The sequence below is a fragment of the Symphalangus syndactylus genome, chromosome 10 (genome assembly GCF_028878055.3).
Source record: "Symphalangus syndactylus isolate Jambi chromosome 10, NHGRI_mSymSyn1-v2.1_pri, whole genome shotgun sequence".
In the NCBI taxonomy this organism is placed as follows: Eukaryota; Metazoa; Chordata; class Mammalia; order Primates; family Hylobatidae; genus Symphalangus; species Symphalangus syndactylus.
In genome coordinates this window covers 119,849,755-119,869,156 of record NC_072432.2, presented here as the reverse complement: position 1 = coordinate 119,869,156, position 19,402 = coordinate 119,849,755, and the positions used below count along the sequence as shown (strand labels likewise).

The 19,402-nt window shown below is 43.3% G+C and overlaps 1 protein-coding gene across 3 annotated transcripts in view; it reads left to right on the top strand.

Moving 5' to 3' along the window:
• Positions 1–556: 556 nt before the first annotated feature.
• The window catches only part of ADRA1A (adrenoceptor alpha 1A), a 116,026-nt gene continuing 97,180 nt past the window's right edge, over positions 557–19,402 (top strand). For all 3 annotated transcript variants that reach the window (XM_063610864.1, XM_063610867.1, XM_063610866.1), the window contains exons 1-2: positions 557–1,143; positions 2,422–3,973. In XM_063610864.1, coding sequence (XP_063466934.1) covers positions 3,091–3,973 — 883 coding nt within the window. In that variant the 5' untranslated portion in view covers positions 557–1,143; positions 2,422–3,090. The remainder of the gene's footprint in view (positions 1,144–2,421; positions 3,974–19,402) is intronic.

The window sequence follows — 19,402 nt, the reverse complement described above, 5'->3', positions numbered from 1 at the left end:
AGGAATCAGAATGGGAAACATTTTTCTGTGTTCCCAATATTCTGAAACACATATGACTTTATTCAATCATAAGCTAAACAAAGTATGTAATTTACCAGAAAAAAGTAATAAGACTGGTGGTGCTAGGTTTTCATACTCCAGCTATTAATGAATTAAAGAGAGTAACACTCCTGAAAGGATACCATTTTCTCAAGAAAACTGGAAAAGAATGTGTGGCATTTAAAAAATACCAAACTCTGTGGCCATAATGCTCTTAAAATTCATCTGTCTAAAGAAATTAGAAGTGGATCATATTAAATAAGGTTTAGATATGTCCACTTTATCTTCCTGAAAATATAATTTCATTACGATCAGATTTATCAAATTTTATCTGATTTTACTTGCTATTTAAAATACCTTACAATTTACTTGCATATTTGGAATTACAATATTCTTAATATACTTCTTGATTTTAACAAAACCTAGGCCAAATATTAATCAAATCAAGCTGTTCAAAGTTACTTTATAGCACATTCCTATGAACACACCATACACACAGCAATATCTAGCAAGGCTGTCAATTTTTCTTTATTTTTAAAATCAGATCATTTAAAGAAGTTATTTACTACAAATGACTCTACACACACACACACACACACACACACACACACACACACACACACACCTTTTTAAAGAAACACTAGAACCCCACCCCCTCTAGGCCAGAGGAAAACATTACAGCTATACACGCACTTGTGTCTGTTGCCGTAGAGTAATACGGTAGCAGCAGGAGATTACGGTACTAGCTGGGCTACTGCCTGTGTTACGTCAGCGAGAGCTGCAAAGTTCCTTGCTATTCTTTTCTGGTGTCGGGGAGCTGAATATTAAAAGGGTGATTGTGGAGTTACCAGTTATCTGCATTTTTTTTTTCTTTTCTTATTTTGACTCTTTTTAAAAAATGCAGGTAAAGTGACAGCGGGCCAGGAGCTTAAAGACATCAGTGGTGGAGGGGTGAGTCAGCGGGTGCAAAAGGACGAGGATTTGGTTCCTCGGAGAGACAGTCCCCTCTCCGCCTCCAGAGAAGAGCAGGCAGGCAGCTCCCGGGACCGAGGCCGGGTCCGCCTCCCCCGCGCGCGAGCTGGTGGCTCAGCAGCTGCGCTTCAGGTGAGTGCGCCAGGGAGGGCGTCCCGCAGGGCCGAGTGGGTAAGGGCAGACCTCCCCCGCCGTCTGGTGAGACCGAACCCCCACTTTTCCCAGCGCCTGCCACTTTTTCCACCAGGTTTTATGCCGGCCCCTCTACCCACCCCCGATTCCCTTACGTCTTCTGCGAAGTTGCCTTCTACTTAACAAGTGTCTTTTTAACCCTGTGTTTATCACCCTCGAGGTAGGAGGAAAAGGGTTTCTGCAGTGGCACCTTTTTAATACCACCTGTGAGGTCTTAAACTTGCGATTTTAACAAGAGTCTTTGCCCGAGGTCCCACCTCAGGGCCCAACCCCAGAAGGCAAGGTGGGCACTTCCTCACGCCCCGCGGTCCTGCCGAGTCCCTGCGGTCAGTTCGCAGTTGTGGAGACCCAGGTTTCTTACGTAGATGGTGGCCCCAAGCCCAGAAAATCGAAGGCAGCCCCTGCCCGCTGGCATGCCGGCTTAATGTTTACGCCTGCAAAATCCGCAGTGACTGCCACTTGCAAAGCTCCCTCTGCAGATGGACATCCTCCCCACCCCGTCCCCCGGCAGTCCCGCTACGGCTGGCAGCTGGAGCCCCTCGGGTGGCCAACAGTGAGGCTTGGAAAGGCGTCGTGGACAGACCTGGGTCGCTTTCAGCCCTCGGGTCCCTCCCGGCTTCGCTCGGGACCTGGCTCTCAAGCCAGCTTGGCTGGTGGACAGACCGGCGCGCTCTGCACACCCGAGTGCGAATTCCACCGGCGTGAGAGTGCGCGTGGTCCTGGCCCTGAGGTCCCTGGGTCGCAGCTGTTCCCTCTCCCAGGCCGCCCCCTCCAGGTGACTGCGAGGCAACCTGTTCTAATGGAAACCGAGTACATCCTCCAGAATTCCCCGGCTAGGATCGGTGCGACATACTCGCCAGCCGCAGTCGCCCCTCCGGGGCTTCGAGGATTTTAATTTCGCGGTAACGGCGCTCGAAATCCAGCCTTCGAGCGCTGGAGACTGAGGTTTGGGGGATTTGTTTTTTTCGTTTGTTTGTTTTTCGCTTCGGACCCTGAACTCGGGCAGAGGTGACTCAGTAGAGCGCGCGAGGCAGGTTCCCAGTGGTGGGGGCGCGAGGTGCGCTCCGCAGTCGCCTCCGCCGCAGCCGGGCGAAGCAGCTTCTGGACCGTAGAACCAGCCCGGCTCCCAGCTGGCGTCCCCCAGCCCGTCGAGTCAGCACAGCCTCTCTCCCTGGGGCGCCTAGCTGAAAGCCCGCATTTCTCTTTGCGCTCTTTCAGGTGGACGCGGTCAAACGATGCACCGCAGCCGCCTGGGTCTCAGCACATATTTCACACCCACGTTCCCTGGCCTGTGCTCCTAGAAGCTGGAGAGAGCAGCAGCCTTCGGTGGGGCAGCTCAAAATGTAGGTAACTGCGGGCCAGGAGCAGCGCCCAGATGCCATCCGTCCCTGCCTTTGAGCGTCGACGGCTGATCCTTTGGTTTGAGGGGGAGACTGGCGCTGGAGTTTTGAATTTCGAATTATGTGCAGAATGCTGAATCTTCCCCCAGCCAGGACGAATCGGACAGCGCGGTAAAGCAGACTCTCGTAATTCTGAAATTGCATGTTGCAAGGAGTCTCCTGGATCTTCGCCCCCAGCCTCGGGTAGGGAGGGAGTCGGGGTCCCAGGCTGGGCCAGCCCAGCAGGTGGAGAGGGTCCCGGGCAGCCCCGTGCGCCCCTGGCCATGTCTCCTTTAATGCCCTGCCCCTTCGTGTGGCCTTCTGAGGGTTCCCAGGGCTGGCCAGGGTTGTTTCCCACCCGCGCGCGCGCTCTCACCCACAGCCAAACCCAGCTGGCAGGGTTCCCTCCAGCCGAGGCCTTTTGATTCCCGGCTCCCGCGCTCCCGCCTCCGCGCCAGCCCGGGGGTGGCCCTGGAGAGCCGGACCTCGCCCGGCCCCGGCTGGGACCATGGTGTTTCTCTCCGGAAATGCTTCCGACAGCTCCAACTGCACCCAACCGCCGGCACCGGTGAACATTTCCAAGGCCATTCTGCTCGGGGTGATCTTGGGGGGCCTTATTCTTTTCGGGGTGCTGGGGAACATCCTAGTGATCCTCTCTGTAGCCTGTCACCGACACCTGCACTCAGTCACGCACTACTACATCGTCAACCTGGCAGTGGCCGACCTCCTGCTCACCTCCACGGTGCTGCCCTTCTCCGCCATCTTTGAGGTCTTAGGCTACTGGGCCTTCGGCAGGGTCTTCTGCAACATCTGGGCGGCAGTGGATGTGCTGTGCTGCACCGCGTCCATCATGAGCCTCTGCATCATCTCCATCGACCGCTACATCGGCGTGAGCTACCCGCTGCGCTACCCAACCATAGTCACCCAGAGGAGGGGTCTCATGGCTCTGCTCTGCGTCTGGGCACTCTCCCTGGTCATCTCCATCGGACCCCTGTTCGGCTGGAGGCAGCCGGCCCCCGAGGACGAGACCATCTGCCAGATCACCGAGGAGCCGGGCTACGTGCTCTTCTCAGCTCTGGGCTCCTTCTACCTGCCGTTGGCCATCATCCTGGTCATGTACTGCCGCGTCTACGTGGTGGCCAAGAGGGAGAGCCGGGGACTCAAGTCCGGCCTCAAGACCGACAAGTCGGACTCGGAGCAAGTGACGCTCCGCATCCATCGGAAAAACACCCCGGCAGGAGGCAGCGGGGTGGCCAGCGCCAAGACCAAGACGCACTTCTCGGTGAGGCTCCTCAAGTTCTCCCGGGAGAAGAAAGCGGCCAAAACGCTGGGCATCGTGGTGGGCTGCTTCGTCCTCTGCTGGCTGCCTTTTTTCTTAGTGATGCCCATCGGTAAGTCTTGACCACCCCTCACTTTAGCATTTGGGAGTCTTCACCCTCCTCGGCTTCTGTTACCCCAGACTTCCAGTCCGGGATGGAAGAGGAAGGATTAGCATTTCAAACAGCACTGCTCTAGGCCAATTAGAAAAGGCTCCCTTGTAGAAAAGTGAATTTTCATTCTCTTTCTACTCCAGTCTCATTTATATTAGGTCCTAGAGCACTTTTTCGACTGTAAAGTGGCTTCCAACTGATGCAGATTAATTGGTCTCTTTAATAAGAATGTCAACTTTTCTTAATGCCTATAAGCACGTGTTTAATTTAAATGCATCTGCTCTCTCTAGTCTCAGAGTCTCCACCAAGTGCTTAGGCTGACTGTGGAATGCCATTTTCACTCTGCTACAGAATGCAAATTCTCTTGGCCTGAAAATAAGTACCATGCTTATTCTGGACACATGTGTGATTTTATTATTGCATTAGGTTATTCATACGGGTTCATTATAATGGTCTGTTTATGTTCTATATCTGTGCTAATTTTATTTTCTGGATTCAGTATGGAAGGAATTATGGTGAGCCACTAAGAAAAAAAAAGATTTTATGTCCAAACCAATTTAAGCCTTAAATAATTAATCATAGTATTTCCAATAAGTAAATACTTATTTTTTTATTTTAATAGTAAGTATTAAAACAAACACTTCTCTTATCCAAAATCATCCGGGAAGTTGCAGATGACACTGTTTGAAAATAATACAGTACACATAATGTTACAAATCCAATTTTTGCAGATGCTAAATTAGCTGTTGTCAAAATTAATTAGCTCGTTATAAGTATCAGCAAGCTGATCCACTTGGAATAATCATCTATCTCCTTCAATGGGATCCCAAAATGGTTGTGTGCTATTTTTAGTTTGTAAGCTCAAATGCAGACCCAAACATCGATTATCCACCAACTCTAAAAAACAAAACATTATGGTTGACATTAATAAAAGTCCATTTCAAGTGCTTTACAGCCTAATTTAAATGGCATGTACTTAAAGTACTTTAATTTGCAACTCTGTGGAATAATAGCAACTATTATTTTTTTGTGCCATTTATGTTCCAGACATTTTCCCAAGCTTTTTATTTCATTAGTCCCCTCGACAACTCAGTGAGCTATACACAATTATCCTGCAATCACAAGTCATGGGAAGGGATTCTTCAGGTTCTAATACCATAGCCACCAGCCATGGATAGCTATTTAAATGTTAATTGAAATTAAATAAAATTCTTTCAGTTCCTCAATTCCTCAGTCCCACTGACCACATCTCAATTGCTCAATAGTCACACATGGCCAGTGACTACTGTTTTAGACAGCAGAGATATAGGTCATTTCTATCATTGCAGAAATGTCTGGCCTGTAGGGCTGCCAGAGAGGCCCTAGTTAATCTAACACCTGGCCTTCCATTGTGCCTGCCCATCATTATTACTTACTCTGCTCCTGGAAGTACATCACAGCTTTGAAATTATGGAAATTTCACTCTTTACCTGAGCCCCTTTGCACATTTATTCATGTGTCTGCTCACTCAGCAAGTATTTATGGACCATCTGCTCTAGGCACTTTGGATGAACAGGGCAGAAAAGTCCTTGCCAATGAGACGTTTGCAGTTGGAAAGGGTAAACATAAGCAAATGATTGTATCCTAAAAAGTCAAGATTAACATGCACTATCAAAAAATCAAGAGGATGAGAGGCTAGAAAGTGACAAAGACAACGAGGGCCTGCTTTAGTGGGTAGTGGGGAAAATTCTGTCTAAAGAGATGATATTTGAGCAGAATCCTGACTGGACTGAAGAGCAAAGCTTGCAAGATCTGGGAAGAAGAGTTTCCAGATCTGGGCAGAGGGAGCAGCGAGTACAGAAATGGGAAAGAGCCTGACCTGTTCAATGAAGATCACAGAGGCCAGTATGGCTCAACTACAGACAGTGAGGGGGCAGTCAAGTTCAAGAAGAGATTGGAGACAGAGACAACACCAAAGTCATGTGGGGTCTTTTAGGCCAAAGTAAAGTTTGCATATTATTCTAATTGTGGTGGGAAGTCATTCAAGGGTATTTAGCAGGTGAGTGGCCAGTGTCATTTATATTTTTGAAGGATCATTCTGGTTGTTGGGGGGAAATTGGCTGTTTGGGGGCAAGAGCAGAAGCGAGACTAGTTAAAAGGCTATTAGAAGTCGAGGGGATAGAGATCATGACATCTTGGACTCAGGTGAGACAGGTAGAGGTGGTAAGACATGATCACTTTCAGCACTTATTTTAAAGGTAAAGTTGATGAGTGTGGACAAGGGTGTGAGAAAAAGATAGGTTTAGGGCCTGAACAGCTGAGTAAATAAATAATAATGCACTTTACTAAGACTGGCAAAACCAAAGAGTTACATGGTTGCAAGGGGCTGCAGGGAGTGAGAAGTATGAGCCTTTCTTTTGTATCACTGTGTTGAGAAACATTCGTTAGACATGGAAGTAGAGATGGCAAGTAGGGAGTTAGATACTGTACATAGATTTGGAGCTTAGAGAGGAGGCGGGCTACAGATATAAACCTGGGATATATCAACATCTTTAAAGCTACAGGAATGGACAGGTTGACAAGAGAAAAGATAAAGAGAGAAAAGAGAGATAAGAACAGAGCCTCCTCACCTTTAGTCCCAGCTGCTTGGGAGGCTGAGGCAGGAGAATCGCTTGAACCCGGGAGGCGGAGGTTGCAGTGAGCCGAGATCGTGCCACTGCACTCCAGCCTGGGCGCAGAGCGAGTCTCCATCTAAAAAAAAACAAAAACAAAAACAGAGCCTCTGGGGGTCAGGTCAGGAAAAACAGGAGAAACAGCCAGCAAACAAGATTGCAAAGGAGTAGCCAGGGAGAAGAAAAATCAGGAGAATGTGATGTCCTGGAAGCCTAGTGAAAATGTTTCAAGAAGGCAGGAGTAATCAGCTGTGTTACATGCAGCTGAGAGGTCAGGTTAGCGGAGGACTGGGACCAACACTGGATTTGGCAGTAAGGAGATCCTTAGTGATAGGAGGAAGGCACGTGAGGCTCACGGGTCCAGGGAAGTAATGGAACCAAAAGCCTAATTGTGTACTTTCTAGAAAGAACAAAGGATGAAAAAAGTGGGAACAGGGAAAATAGACAACTCTTCTGAAAGGTTTTGCTATACAGTGGAGCTAGGAGATGCGGTGTAGCTGGAGGGGTATAGAGAGAGCTTTCAATGGTGGGAGGTGGGGATATGACATGATATTTATATTCTAATGGGAACGATGGGATAGAGAGAGGCACTGATGGGATAGGCAAAAGAGGCAACAGGATTCAGTGCCCAAGGGGAGCATTGGGAAGTGACAAGGAGAGCAAAGTGTGTGAACCCTGAGGCAAGTAGAGATGGAGGGAGAGAGATGGTGATCTCTTTAGGATACGTTTATGTCCTCAGTGAAATATGAAGCAAGATCATCAGCTAAGAGTGAGTCAGGAATGGGGAATGATAACAGTTTGAGCAGCAGAGAAGGTGTGAAAGATTCATCTTTGAGAGTGGGACAGTAAACATTTTATGGAAGTTTAGTAGAGTCACTGGGAAGTCCTGAAGGCCTATTTGAGATTTACGGTCATAACATTAAAGTAGAGCAGTAAGGAGGGTTGTGTGTTTTTCTCTAAGAGTTAAGCAGCTGAGGGATACAGGAGGCAATGCTGAGGACCGACTGTGAATCCCAGAGAGTGTGTTTGTGAAGAGACACAGACTCGGTCATGTTAGGGAGTATCCACAGCCAGGTTGTAGAAGGAGCCCAGGTGACGATGGGTGGCCTGAGAGTTTGGAGCTTGCGGTGGTGGCTGAGCTATGCATAGAGATCAGAGACAATGGCCTGGGTCCTGGAGTCGTCTAGGGGAAGTGGACACTCTGTCTAATCATAGCCCGCTCTTGGATTTGCTCTCCCAGGGAGTCAGCAGTGTGGAGGAGAAGATGTTGTGGTGGAGAGAAGTAGTGGTAGACAGGAGCCCTCGGAATCAGTGGGCTTCTTTTAAATCCTAGTAAGGTGCCAGGTGCGGTGGCTCATGCCTGTAATCCCAGCACTTTGGGAGGCTGAGTGGGCAGATCACTTGAGGTCAGGAGTTCGAGACCAGCCTGGCCAACATGGTGAAACCCCGTCTCTACTAAAAACACAAAAATTAGCTGGGCATGGTGGTGCATGCCTGTAATCCCAGCTACCTGGTAGGCTGAGGCTGGAGAATCGCTTGAACCCAGGAGACAGAGGTTGCAGTGAGCTGAGTCACACCACTGCACTCCAGCCTGGGTGACAGAGCGAGATTCTGTCTAAAAAAAAAAAAAAAAAAAAAAAAAAAAATAGTGATAGGACAGGAGGGAAGTAGGAAACATACAGTTCACAGGTTCTGAGTAACTGCTCAGTAGCACAAAGGATTCCTGAACCTGCCAGTCTATGGCCCCCAATTTCTTCCTGACACTAATTGAGTAAGAGATGATTTCCTCCAAGAATGTACTGGCTGTGTGATAAGCACCAGGCTCTCAGCTACACAGAATAAAAAAGATGAATAAAACACATTGCCCTCAAGGGCCTCACAGTCTAGTTAAGGAGACAAATTGTCAACAATTATTGCAAGTTGGTGAGATAGGTGCTCAGAGTGATGTTATTACATGGTGCTCAGGATGGTGCTCAGAATGATATTATTACACAGTGCTAAGGAATATAGCAGTTAATTGTGTCCACAGGTCACTGAGAAGCTTCTATATGCAGGACCACTGACAGAGCAGAGACTTAAAGAAGATGGCACTACTTCTGCTGGGTCATCAACTAGATGTTACTTTTTTTAATTAACTGTCTTAAGTATGTTTTTCATGCAAAATGTGAGCAGAACAATAAATATACTATCATATTATTATATTCAAGGGACATACATTCTTAAATATGACATGTGCTGTTTTGGAAAAAAGGGCTGTCAGTCTGCACTAGGCTGTGGGAGAGGAAAGAGATTAAAAACTGAAACCAGGGCTGGGATGAGTGTGCTATCCACAGCTGAGAAGTGAAACACCCATGTTTAATAGGGACTGACCCAGGAAAATCAGGTGAGTAGGCTATTTGACTGCAAAGGTCCTTCCTGTATATTGTGAGAAGTCTCACGTTCCCTTTTCCCAAGCTTCTCCCCACTAAGGCTGGGTTGCTTGCTGCATTGAATAGCATGACTGTTGGGAGGAATCCGACTTGTCTGCTTCCAAGTCTAAACCTTGCTAATCTTGTTCCTTTTTTGCACCCTAAATGTTTGGTTGAAATTCAGACCGCCTTCAAGGGGGGGGGGTGCCACGTGAGGTTGTTAACGTCATTTTTCATTTATATTTCGGAGCAAATCCTTTCAAAAAGCAAATTTTGGTCATGGAGATGAGTAGAGAGACTATGACAGTGTTAGCCTTCAACCTACAAAAGAGAAGGAAGGATAAGGACTCTGCTTCTCAGGAAGCTCCAGCATCTAAAGCCTGTGAATCATCTTTGTTGATTGCATCTCATTGTCTAGAGCCCACTAGTTCCACAGGCAGTGTGCTGCTGAGTGGAGAAACTGTTGGCCTGAGATTTAAACCTAGGCTTTCTTTTTCATATGACAGGGGCTGTTATATGGCTCAGCTGCCCAGCATAGTGCCTAACAGAGTAAATGGTAATAAATGTTCATTTTACCAGAATTCAAATGATTCACAGACCATTACTGATGTATGTCAACATGCGGATGTTGCCATGAGGGGTGGATGTCCTTGGCATTCTGAGAAATAGAAAGCATTGGAAAGAAGATGAAAAGGCAACATTCACTGAAAACATAGTTATGTGTCTGAATTCTGGATATGTTATCTGATTTAAACACAAAACCCAGCGTTATTATAGGACCTAAGCCATTGATTGCTATTGCCACTGAATCAAAGGAGGCAGTGTTGGGCTGAGATGTGGCTTACATAGACATAGAATATTTGAGGATTATGTTTATAAAAGAACAGAAGGCAGGACATTGATAGAGCAGGAGAATGTGTTTTAAGATTGGATGTTTGAGAAGGGCACAACTGATGGGATTTATCAGGTGGAGGCAGTGAGGCACAGAATGATTCATTCATTCATTCAGCAGAGTTTCACTCAACATCTACTGTTTGCCAGGAAGCTATAGAATCACTGGAGATAAAGACAAATAAATCCCTGCCCTAATGGAGCAGAACATCTGAACAATTAGATAGCTAGCAAAGGTATATGAAAAATGGCAAGGAAAAAGGACAAGTACATACAATGATATATGATAACCCCAAACCCTCTGTGGATGCCCAAGATAACCAGGGGTTGAGAGTTGCTTCACTGCAGGTACAAAGGGAGCAGTTCTCTAGTTCTCATGGAAAAGGTTCACCTCTTAGAGATAATGGTGTGAAGAGAAACTAATGCCATTAGGATTTATTTAATTTAATTTATTTATTTAATGACAGGATCTCATTCTTTCACCCAGACTGGAGTTCAGTGGTAATCATAGCTCACTGTGGCCTCAAACTCAAGTGATTCTCCCACCTCAGCCTTCTGAGTAGCTGGGACTACAGGCATGCACCACCATGCCTGGCTAATTTTTATATTTTATTTTTATAGAGATAAGATCTTGCTGTGTTGTCCAGGCTGGTCCTGAGCTCCTGAGCTCAAGCAATCCTTTTTCTTTAGCCTCCCAAACCATTGAGATTATAGGCATGAGTCACCACACCTGGCTAGAATTTATTTTAAGATAAGAAGCCAGTGTTTCGGGTACTCTTACTACACCACAGATCATCCCAAAAGGTAGTGGCTTAAAGCAACAGCCATCTATGTCTCATCATTCTATGGGCAGAAGTACATCAGCACCCAGCTTGCCTGGCAATTGAAGCTGGCTGTGAGTCTTGGTGGCCTCTGTTCCCTTCTAAACCACCTTCTTATAGCATGGCAGTTCTCCCCCAAGAAAGCCAAGGCGGAAACTGTGAGGCCTTTGAAGAGCTAGGCTCACACCTGGTCCAGCATCACTGCTGTTTCATTCTGCAGTCACAGCAAGTCAGGAGACCAGCCTAGGTTCAAGGGGAAGTGAGACAGACTCATCTCTTGATGGGAGAGCAGCAGGTGCATACACGGAGGGGCAGATCATTGTAGTCCTCTTGCAGATCACCGACCTCACAAGTGTGCCAAATTACATTTCCATCAGTTATATTGAGAACTTCCCATATGTCAAGCTTCATGCAATGCACTGTGTAAAACCAGTTGGGGTCTTTGCCTCCCTGCAGGCTTCTAATCTCCAGAAGGAGATAGACATTAATCAGATAGCCACACCATGTACAGAGCAATGAAGGGAACATAAGTTATCAAAAACCGTGTACAGAGCAATGAAGGGAACATAAATGGTGCCTTGAAAATATGTGCTGTGGCTAAGGTTGGTCCCGGACTGGGAGAGTAGAAAGGTCTTTCTGGGAAGGTGGGCTTGACTGTTAAGTCCAGATATATTGAATGAGTAGGTGTTTAATGGCAAAAATGGGGGGGAGGGAAGAGAACGTGCAAAGACTCTGGTGGGGCTGGCTTAATGTCCATAATGACTTTCTAGAAGGCCACTGTGGCCAGAAACAAGAGGCCAAGAGATAACTGGTGTCCAGTGAAGCTGGAAAGAGAAGAACCAGACTAAACAAGCCTTCATAGCCATTATACAAGTTTGTGTTTTTATCCAAAGATGAGTAGGAATGACATGATAGAGTTTACACAGCATTTCAAGATATCAAAGGCTTAGTGAAAACAAAATTGTGGATAGACCAATTGGGAGACCTTTATTCAGGACAAGGGGAGCTGTATCCTGCCAAGTGCAATCCTTCTACTATGCCATTTAAAAAACTTATTTCCGTGAGCTGCCACTTCGTTCTGAAATGCCCCTTTTGTCACTGCCTTCAGAGCTTAGATTTATGAGAAAACCTTTCTTGTGATCAGAAATAGTATAAATGGACTTGGCTTTAAATTAATTTTGGCTCTTTCCACAAGACAAATCTGTCAATGAAGATTTACCATCATTTTCAAAAGAATGTGCTGCAGGCTCAGAAGACGTCAACAATGAACTCTAACAATGCTTTGAACAATAGCTGACTCTTTCAAGTCAGGCTATAGACAGGTGAGTTATTACTTGGATGGAGTAATAATCCTTAGTCACTTAGTAACAAAGTCATTGCTGTGTTCTGTCACCTCATGGTTTCATGGTGGATGTGAGGACACTTTCCTAAGGCATTTTCTTTGTCTAACAAGTTTACTGTATTTTAGCCCTGCTATTTGGTTTGCCAGTTTGACGCTTGCCTAGTGGCTTTTCATTTTTATGTTTTATATTTCTTCGCTATTTGAATGTTTCTGTTCTTTTCTTCTTCTTCTTTTTCTTTGATTTTTTTCTTTAAGTTCTGGGATCCATGTGCAGAACGTGCAGGTTTGTTACATATGTATACATGTGCCATTGTGGTTTGCTGTACCTATCAACCCATTATCTAGGTTTTAAGCCGGGCATGCATTAGGTATTTGTCCTAATGGTCTCCATACCCTTGCCCCCCAACCCCCAACAGGCTCCGGTGTCTGATGTTCCCCTCCCCTCCCATGTGTTCTCATTTGAACATTTCTTTTTATATTTTTATCCATCACTTATATTTCTCCTCTTGTGAAATTTCCTACCTGTGCTTTTTGGTCACTTTTTATACAGCAGTTTTTCTGTCTTTTTTTTTATCGGTAAGCTCATTTTATACATTGAAGATAAATAATTACTTGTTTATCACAAATTCTGGGTTGCCAGTCTTCTCACACTATATGCAAATGTGCCAAGAAAATGTAGCTTATTTTCCAAAAACGGATGTGATCTTTTCTACAAAATTCCATGGAAATACACATATGCATGCACTCACATGCACACACACACACACACACGCATGCACACACGCTTTTAGTTAAATTTAATAAACTCATTCAAATCCAATAATTTATGCATCATCTTTGCATATTCAGTCTCTTTTGGATGGCTTGGTGTCTTAGTCCATTCAGGCTGCTATAATAAAATGCCATAGACTGGTGGCTTATAAACAACAGGAACTTATTTTTCACAATCCTCGAGGCTGGAGGTCTGAGCTCAAGGTACCAAAAGATTTAGTGTCTGAAGAGGACCTACCTTCTTCTTTATGGATGGTGCCTTCTGGCTGTGTGCTCACTTGGTGGAATGAGTGAGGCAGCTCTCTGGGGCCTCTTTCTGCATCACCTCCCAAAGGCCCCATCTCCTAATATCATCATATTGGGGGCCAGGATTCCAACATAGGAATTTCGGGGGTGGGGCACAAACATTCAGACCACAGCACAGGGCCTTTCAGATCTGCCCTCTAAGATACTGACCTCGCCTAAGGGCTTACGAATCTCATAGTAGTCAGAGAGGGTTTGACTATGACGCCATTGATTCCTCGCTCCAGTGACACTGGCTCTGTTGCTGTTGGCCAGGGAGTCACTTTGTCCCTGCAGCCCTGTGAACAACTTTGACAACCTCTTGCACCAAATTCTCAACAATGTTTCCATCCCAGTCTTGGGGCACAGAGAGCCCTGTGGGTTCCTTCCACACCACACTCTCTGCCCCACCACACTGGCTGCCACATTAACAGGTATGGTGGCTCTCATGGAAAGGACTGACTACACCCAGAATGGAGAATGGGAGAAAGCACCTTCGCCCCCACCTTTAACTTCAGGCATTTTTTTGTTACAGACAGGGTCTTGCTGTGTCACCCAGGCTGGAGTGCAGTGGCACAATCATGGCTCACTGCAGCCTAGAACTCCTAGGTTCAAGTGATCCTCCCTTCTCAGTCTCCTAAGTAGTTGGAACTACAGACATGCACCACCATGCCCAGCCAATCTTCAGGCATTCCTACCACTCTTGTTGAGAAAGGGGGCTCAGAACAAATGCCAACTGCCTTTTTCCACTACCTTCTTCCCCACCTCTCTCACAGTCCCTCGGGGAAGACAGGAAAGTCTTTCCTCTTCCTTAGTCTGGCTAAAGGGGACACTTCTCCTCCTTTCCAGAGTGGCATCCACCTTCTATGGAATAGCAAAGCCAAGTGGACAGCAGAGAAAGAGAGAGAGAGAGAGAGAGAGAGGTTTACTAAGAAAAGAATAAAGATGAGGAATATTTTAAAATATTATAATACTTATACATATTTAAAACTATCTTTTCCACTTGGTTATTTGCATTTTGTTGTTTTATGGTTTTTACAAATGTTTGGACATTTAAAATATTTATATAGTCAAATATTTTCATGTTTTTTCATGGAATGTGCCTTCTCAGGGATGCTCAGAGAGACCTTCCACAATGTAAGTCTGTTTCCTCCTCATTCTTTTAGAGCATCATTTGTAATCTACTTGGAATTCGTGTTTGTATTTTGGTAGATTATGCCTCACTGTATTTATTTGAAATGGTTAGCCAGATAGTCTCAAAAGACTTATCAAATAATCCATCATTTCCTTTCTTATTTGGAAAACCACATTTGTTATATTAAAAAGAATTTTGGATCTATTTTGGAACACACTCTCTTCCATTTATCTGTTTCTCTGCTCTAGTATTGCTGTCACATTACTTTAATGGCTGTGGTTGCATAATACATTTTAATATTCTCTAGTTTAAGGCCTGGATGAATATTCTTTTTCAAAATTATTTTGTCTATTCTTGTACATTCTTTCTGCCAAGAAAACTCTGGATTCATTTTGTCACTCCATTTACTTCCCAAACTACTTTTGAACTATTGTTTATACTTTACTTTTAAGCACATCTGCTAACATCTCCTGGAAAATTGATTATAACAATGAAGTTGGCAAATGCTGCTTTGATATTTTGACAGGTATGACACTGTCCATTGGTTTTAGATTGATATACTCCATCATATCAAAGAAATATCTTTCTAGAGTTTACAAAACTATACAGATCTAGATTTAAAATGTATTTTAATTTGTTTGCATTTTTAATATACTTCAATCAAAAATGAATTTTTAATTTTGTTAAATTAAACATTTGCTTTATTGATAGCCATCAATATAATCTTTTTTCATTGACATTGATTTGATAAAGTTTTATTTCATATTATTAACCTATCCATGTATTCTTGGATTAAATTCTACTCAATCAGGTGACATCACCCTTATTCATATTGCTGTATCACAGGAAATATTTCACTTCTCATTTGCATCTATATTTCTGTGTGAAATGAGTCTATTGTTTTACTTTAATGCACTGTCTTTGTTACATTTTGGTAGCAAGTTTATGTTAATATCATAAAGCAAATTGTGACACTTTTCATTTTTTTTCTATGAACTGTAACAGCTTAAATAACGTAAGAATTATGTGTTCCTTGAAGGTTTGAAAAACTTGCCTATAAAACATTCGGGCCCAGCTCCTTTTATGGATGCATTTCTTTGAGATTGTTTTCTATTTCTTCCATGGATAGTGGTCCGTTCTGATTGTCAGATTTGATAATCTTTATTTTCGTATTTTCCATTTGCCTTCTCATTGAGGTTCAAGTTTTTAGCATAGACTTCTACATGAAATTCTATAACTTTTTATTTCTTTGCGATCTTTCTTCTTTCTTTTTGTCTTCAACCAGACTTTCTGAAAGTCTGTATATTTTATTAGTTTTTTTCAAAGAATCTAAGTCCTGAATTTATTAGTCATTTTAATCTCTTTTCCAGTGCATTAATGTAATCTCTAGAGATTTCTCTCTTTTATTTTCTGGTTATATTTTGCTTTTCAATATTAGCTTACCCAGAATGTTTAGTTCATGTATTTTCTTTGTTGTCTAAGATTAAAAACAATCCAAGCTGTACATTTGCTTGTAAGCAAAGTTTAGTTTCTTCCCTTATGTTTGGGTAGGCAGGGCTCTCATCCAATCAGTCTGTCTTCCCGCTTTTAATATTTCCCTTGTCCTGTGTAGACAGGAAAGGATTCATTGTGTTGTCATTGTTGTTTGTTCATTTGAAAATAATTGGTAATTTTATCTCCCACTTTCTCAAATGTAATTTCTAATTTAATGCTTTGTGGTCAGAGAGTGTGAGCTCAATAATTTTTAGCTTATGGGACTTATTGAGATTTTCTTAATGACTTAATATGTAATCAACAAATAACACACTTAATAGATTTAATCTTTAGTGTATATATTAACTAAACATTAATAGTGTTTTCCAGATCCTCTTTATCCATTCATCTTTATTTATCTTACCATTATCTATTATATACTTTACTTGCCAAATATTGAGAGAGGTATGATAAAATTTCCCTTTGCTACCAGGTTTCTTCCCACTATTTCTTACATTTTTAACAAGTTTTGCTTTATATATGTTTATGCTTTTGCCTCATGCATAAAAGATCAGATCAATAATATCTTCATTTAAAGATAGACTTTTTGTTCTATTTAATTATTTTTCCAGATATGCACGTTTAAAAAATTAATATTTCAATCTCTAATCTATTTTTGTTCACATTTGTTCATCATTTTATATAGCAGCTTGTGTATTTCACATCAAATGGATTTCTCATAATCCATGTTTCTAATCTGGGTATTTGTCCTTAATAAGGATTTAACTAATTTTCATTTATTGTGACAGATTATTTGGTGTGATTTTTGTCAACTTATCATATGCTTTCTGGCTTTATGCTTCCTTCGTTTTCACTATTTTCAGTCTTTCATAAAACGGGTAATTTTTTTCTTTGCTTTTTAATTCTGTGGTGGTTTGGAAAGTTTGTCTCCTGTTTTTAATTTTACTAGACATAACTTTTGAGTTTTTCAAAACCATGTTTAAACCTTCCGTTCTGTTACTCCACCACCCACCTTTGCCCATGGAAGGTGAGAAGTTTAGCACACTCTTCTTTTCCCTCCTCCTTAAAACCTCTATCTTTTAGTTAATAAAATAGTGCATTTAAATCTAGATTATTTTCATTAAATTTTGTATTGCCCCTCCTGTCTTTTGTATCTCTCTATAATTTAGTTTACCATTTTGTCCTCCTATTATGTATTATGACTTACTCCTGTGCTCTGGATTTTTCTTAATCTCCCAGATGGAACAGAGGTCAGCAAATCATGGCCTGTGAGTACTACCAGCTGGGTTGGCCATGCCTTGTAATTGACATATTGTCTGTGGTGCTTCCATGCGACAGTGGTGGACTTGGGTAGATGCTACAGAGACTGTATGGCCCACAAAATTTAAAATATTTATTATTATATTAGAGAAGACTATAGCACCAAACAGAATTTTACCAACAAAGTTAAAAGCAAGGGCCACGTGCAGTGACTCACACCTGTAATCCCAGCAATTTGGGAGGCTGAGGTGGGCTGATCACTTGAGGCCAGGAGTTTGAGACAAACCTAGCCAACAAGGCAAAACCCCGTCTCTATTAAAAGTACAAAAATTAGGCGTGGTGCCTGTAATTCTAGCTATTCAGGAGCCTGAGGCACAAGAATCACTTGAACTCAGGAGGCAGATGTTGCAGTGAGCCGAGATTTCCACACTGCACTGCATCCTGGGCAACAGAGCAACACTTTGTCTCTGACAACAACAACAAAAAAGATATAAGCAAAACACATTTTCTCAGCCCTTCCAGGCCTGAGCCTTAACACATGAAAGACAACTTATGTGACATAGAATTCAAGTGAAGCTTTTTTTTGTTTTTCGTTTTTTGTTTTTTGCATTTCAAAATACTCTTGTTGCTTCTTTGTTTCTTGGCATTTAATGCTTCACAAAGGATGTGAGGTCCCCTTGATTATTGTTTTTTTGTCAAGTACTCTCTTTATGTATTTATTTTTCAACTAAGATGTTTATAAAATTTTTTTCTCTATTAAATTAAAAAGTATATATCCTGGGGACTTCTGTTTGGGGTAACTTTTCATTACTATTGCCTGAGATCCAGTGCACCTTTTGCTCTGAAGCCAAAGGCAGTCTCCTTTAATGATGACATCCTCTGCTCTGATCTTCCTCTTGGAATTTCAATTCCTATACCTGCCCGGTTTTTTGTTGTTGTTGTTGTTGTTGTTTGTTTGTTTGTTTGCATTTCTCTCTCATTAGTCACTTTTTTACTTTTTTTTTTTTAATTTCCATTTGAATTTCTCAAGTTCATGTTCCACTTTACTTATTTGGTTTTTGTAATACACAATCTCCATATTCCCTCCATCCCACCCCATATGGTGGGCACACTGTCCATCTTCATCACCTCCTACACTTGTTTTGTGAGCCTAATAGCTGCTTAAGTCTTGTTTGAATACAATTTAGAGCTCGTCTTCCGCATCACCATTTTAAAGGTGTACACTTGCTCTAATTCCTCAGATCGATCTCCTCTGTTGAATAGCTGGAGCTTTTCATAGGAACAGTATTTTTCTCTTTTTGTTCAACCTCATAGAGGGTGGCCTGGTATTAAAATTTGAAATGGGCTTTGTTTGAAACTGGGTAGGTTCCTCTTCAAATCTTTCAGATCCAGATTAACGGGAGAAGGAAATGGATTGTCTTTGTTGTGATTCGAATCTGCCAGAGTACAGATCGCTTTATCCTTCAGGAGATGGAAGTAACACGTTTTGATTTTGTACAGCAAAGGCTCTTTCTCTTATCTGTTTGGTGCAGGGTGTGTAGTGCCCTCTCCTCCGGGCGGCATGACTGACCGCCTGGGCACCTGTTGTAGAGAACCTCCTTCATCTGCTGACCTTGCCTGGGAAAGCTCAGGGTCCTTCCCATCCTTTCTGGATGTGAGCATTGAGATTTGCCTTTGACAAGCTGGCCCTGATCCTGTGTGTGAGTCTCAGTTTCTGTTCTCTCAAGCCCTCAGGGCTATTCCTGAGAAGCAACTGGAGCCATTCCATCTTTCCCATCTTTCGTTGATGTGAACCGAGGATTCATCAGTTTTTATTCAGGCTGGTCCTAACCAAACTATAGTTTCAAGAAACTTCTCAGAGATTCTGGCTTATGAATATTGGCTTTCCCTAAGGTTTTTAGCAGGGAGGTAAAATTTCACCTGTATGTGTGTTCTTTTAGATAGATTGAGAATTTAGAAAGAGGACCTGAGAGTTCAGCTCCGTCTGGAATTCACTGCCTGTGTGCAGGCTCCTTTTCATGGGGATATCAGAGTGTGAAGCAGAAGTGAGTCACCTGCAGTGCGATTCTCTCCTTCAGTCCTTCAGAAGTTTGTGGTTCAAGACAAAGCAGACCCATCCTCCTACAGCCTTTGATTCTCAACAGTTAGAAGAAGACAACGGTGGGGTCAGACAGTAGCAGAATCCCTACGCAGTTCAGTAAGCTGGGCTTTCCCTTGTGGCTGCGATCACAAGAGGATTGTGTGAAACGTGTGGAGTTTAATGACTCTTTTCCTAGTAAAAAAGAAGTGAAACCATTCACACACCTGAGGATGTGTGTGATGTCAAGCGGTAGCC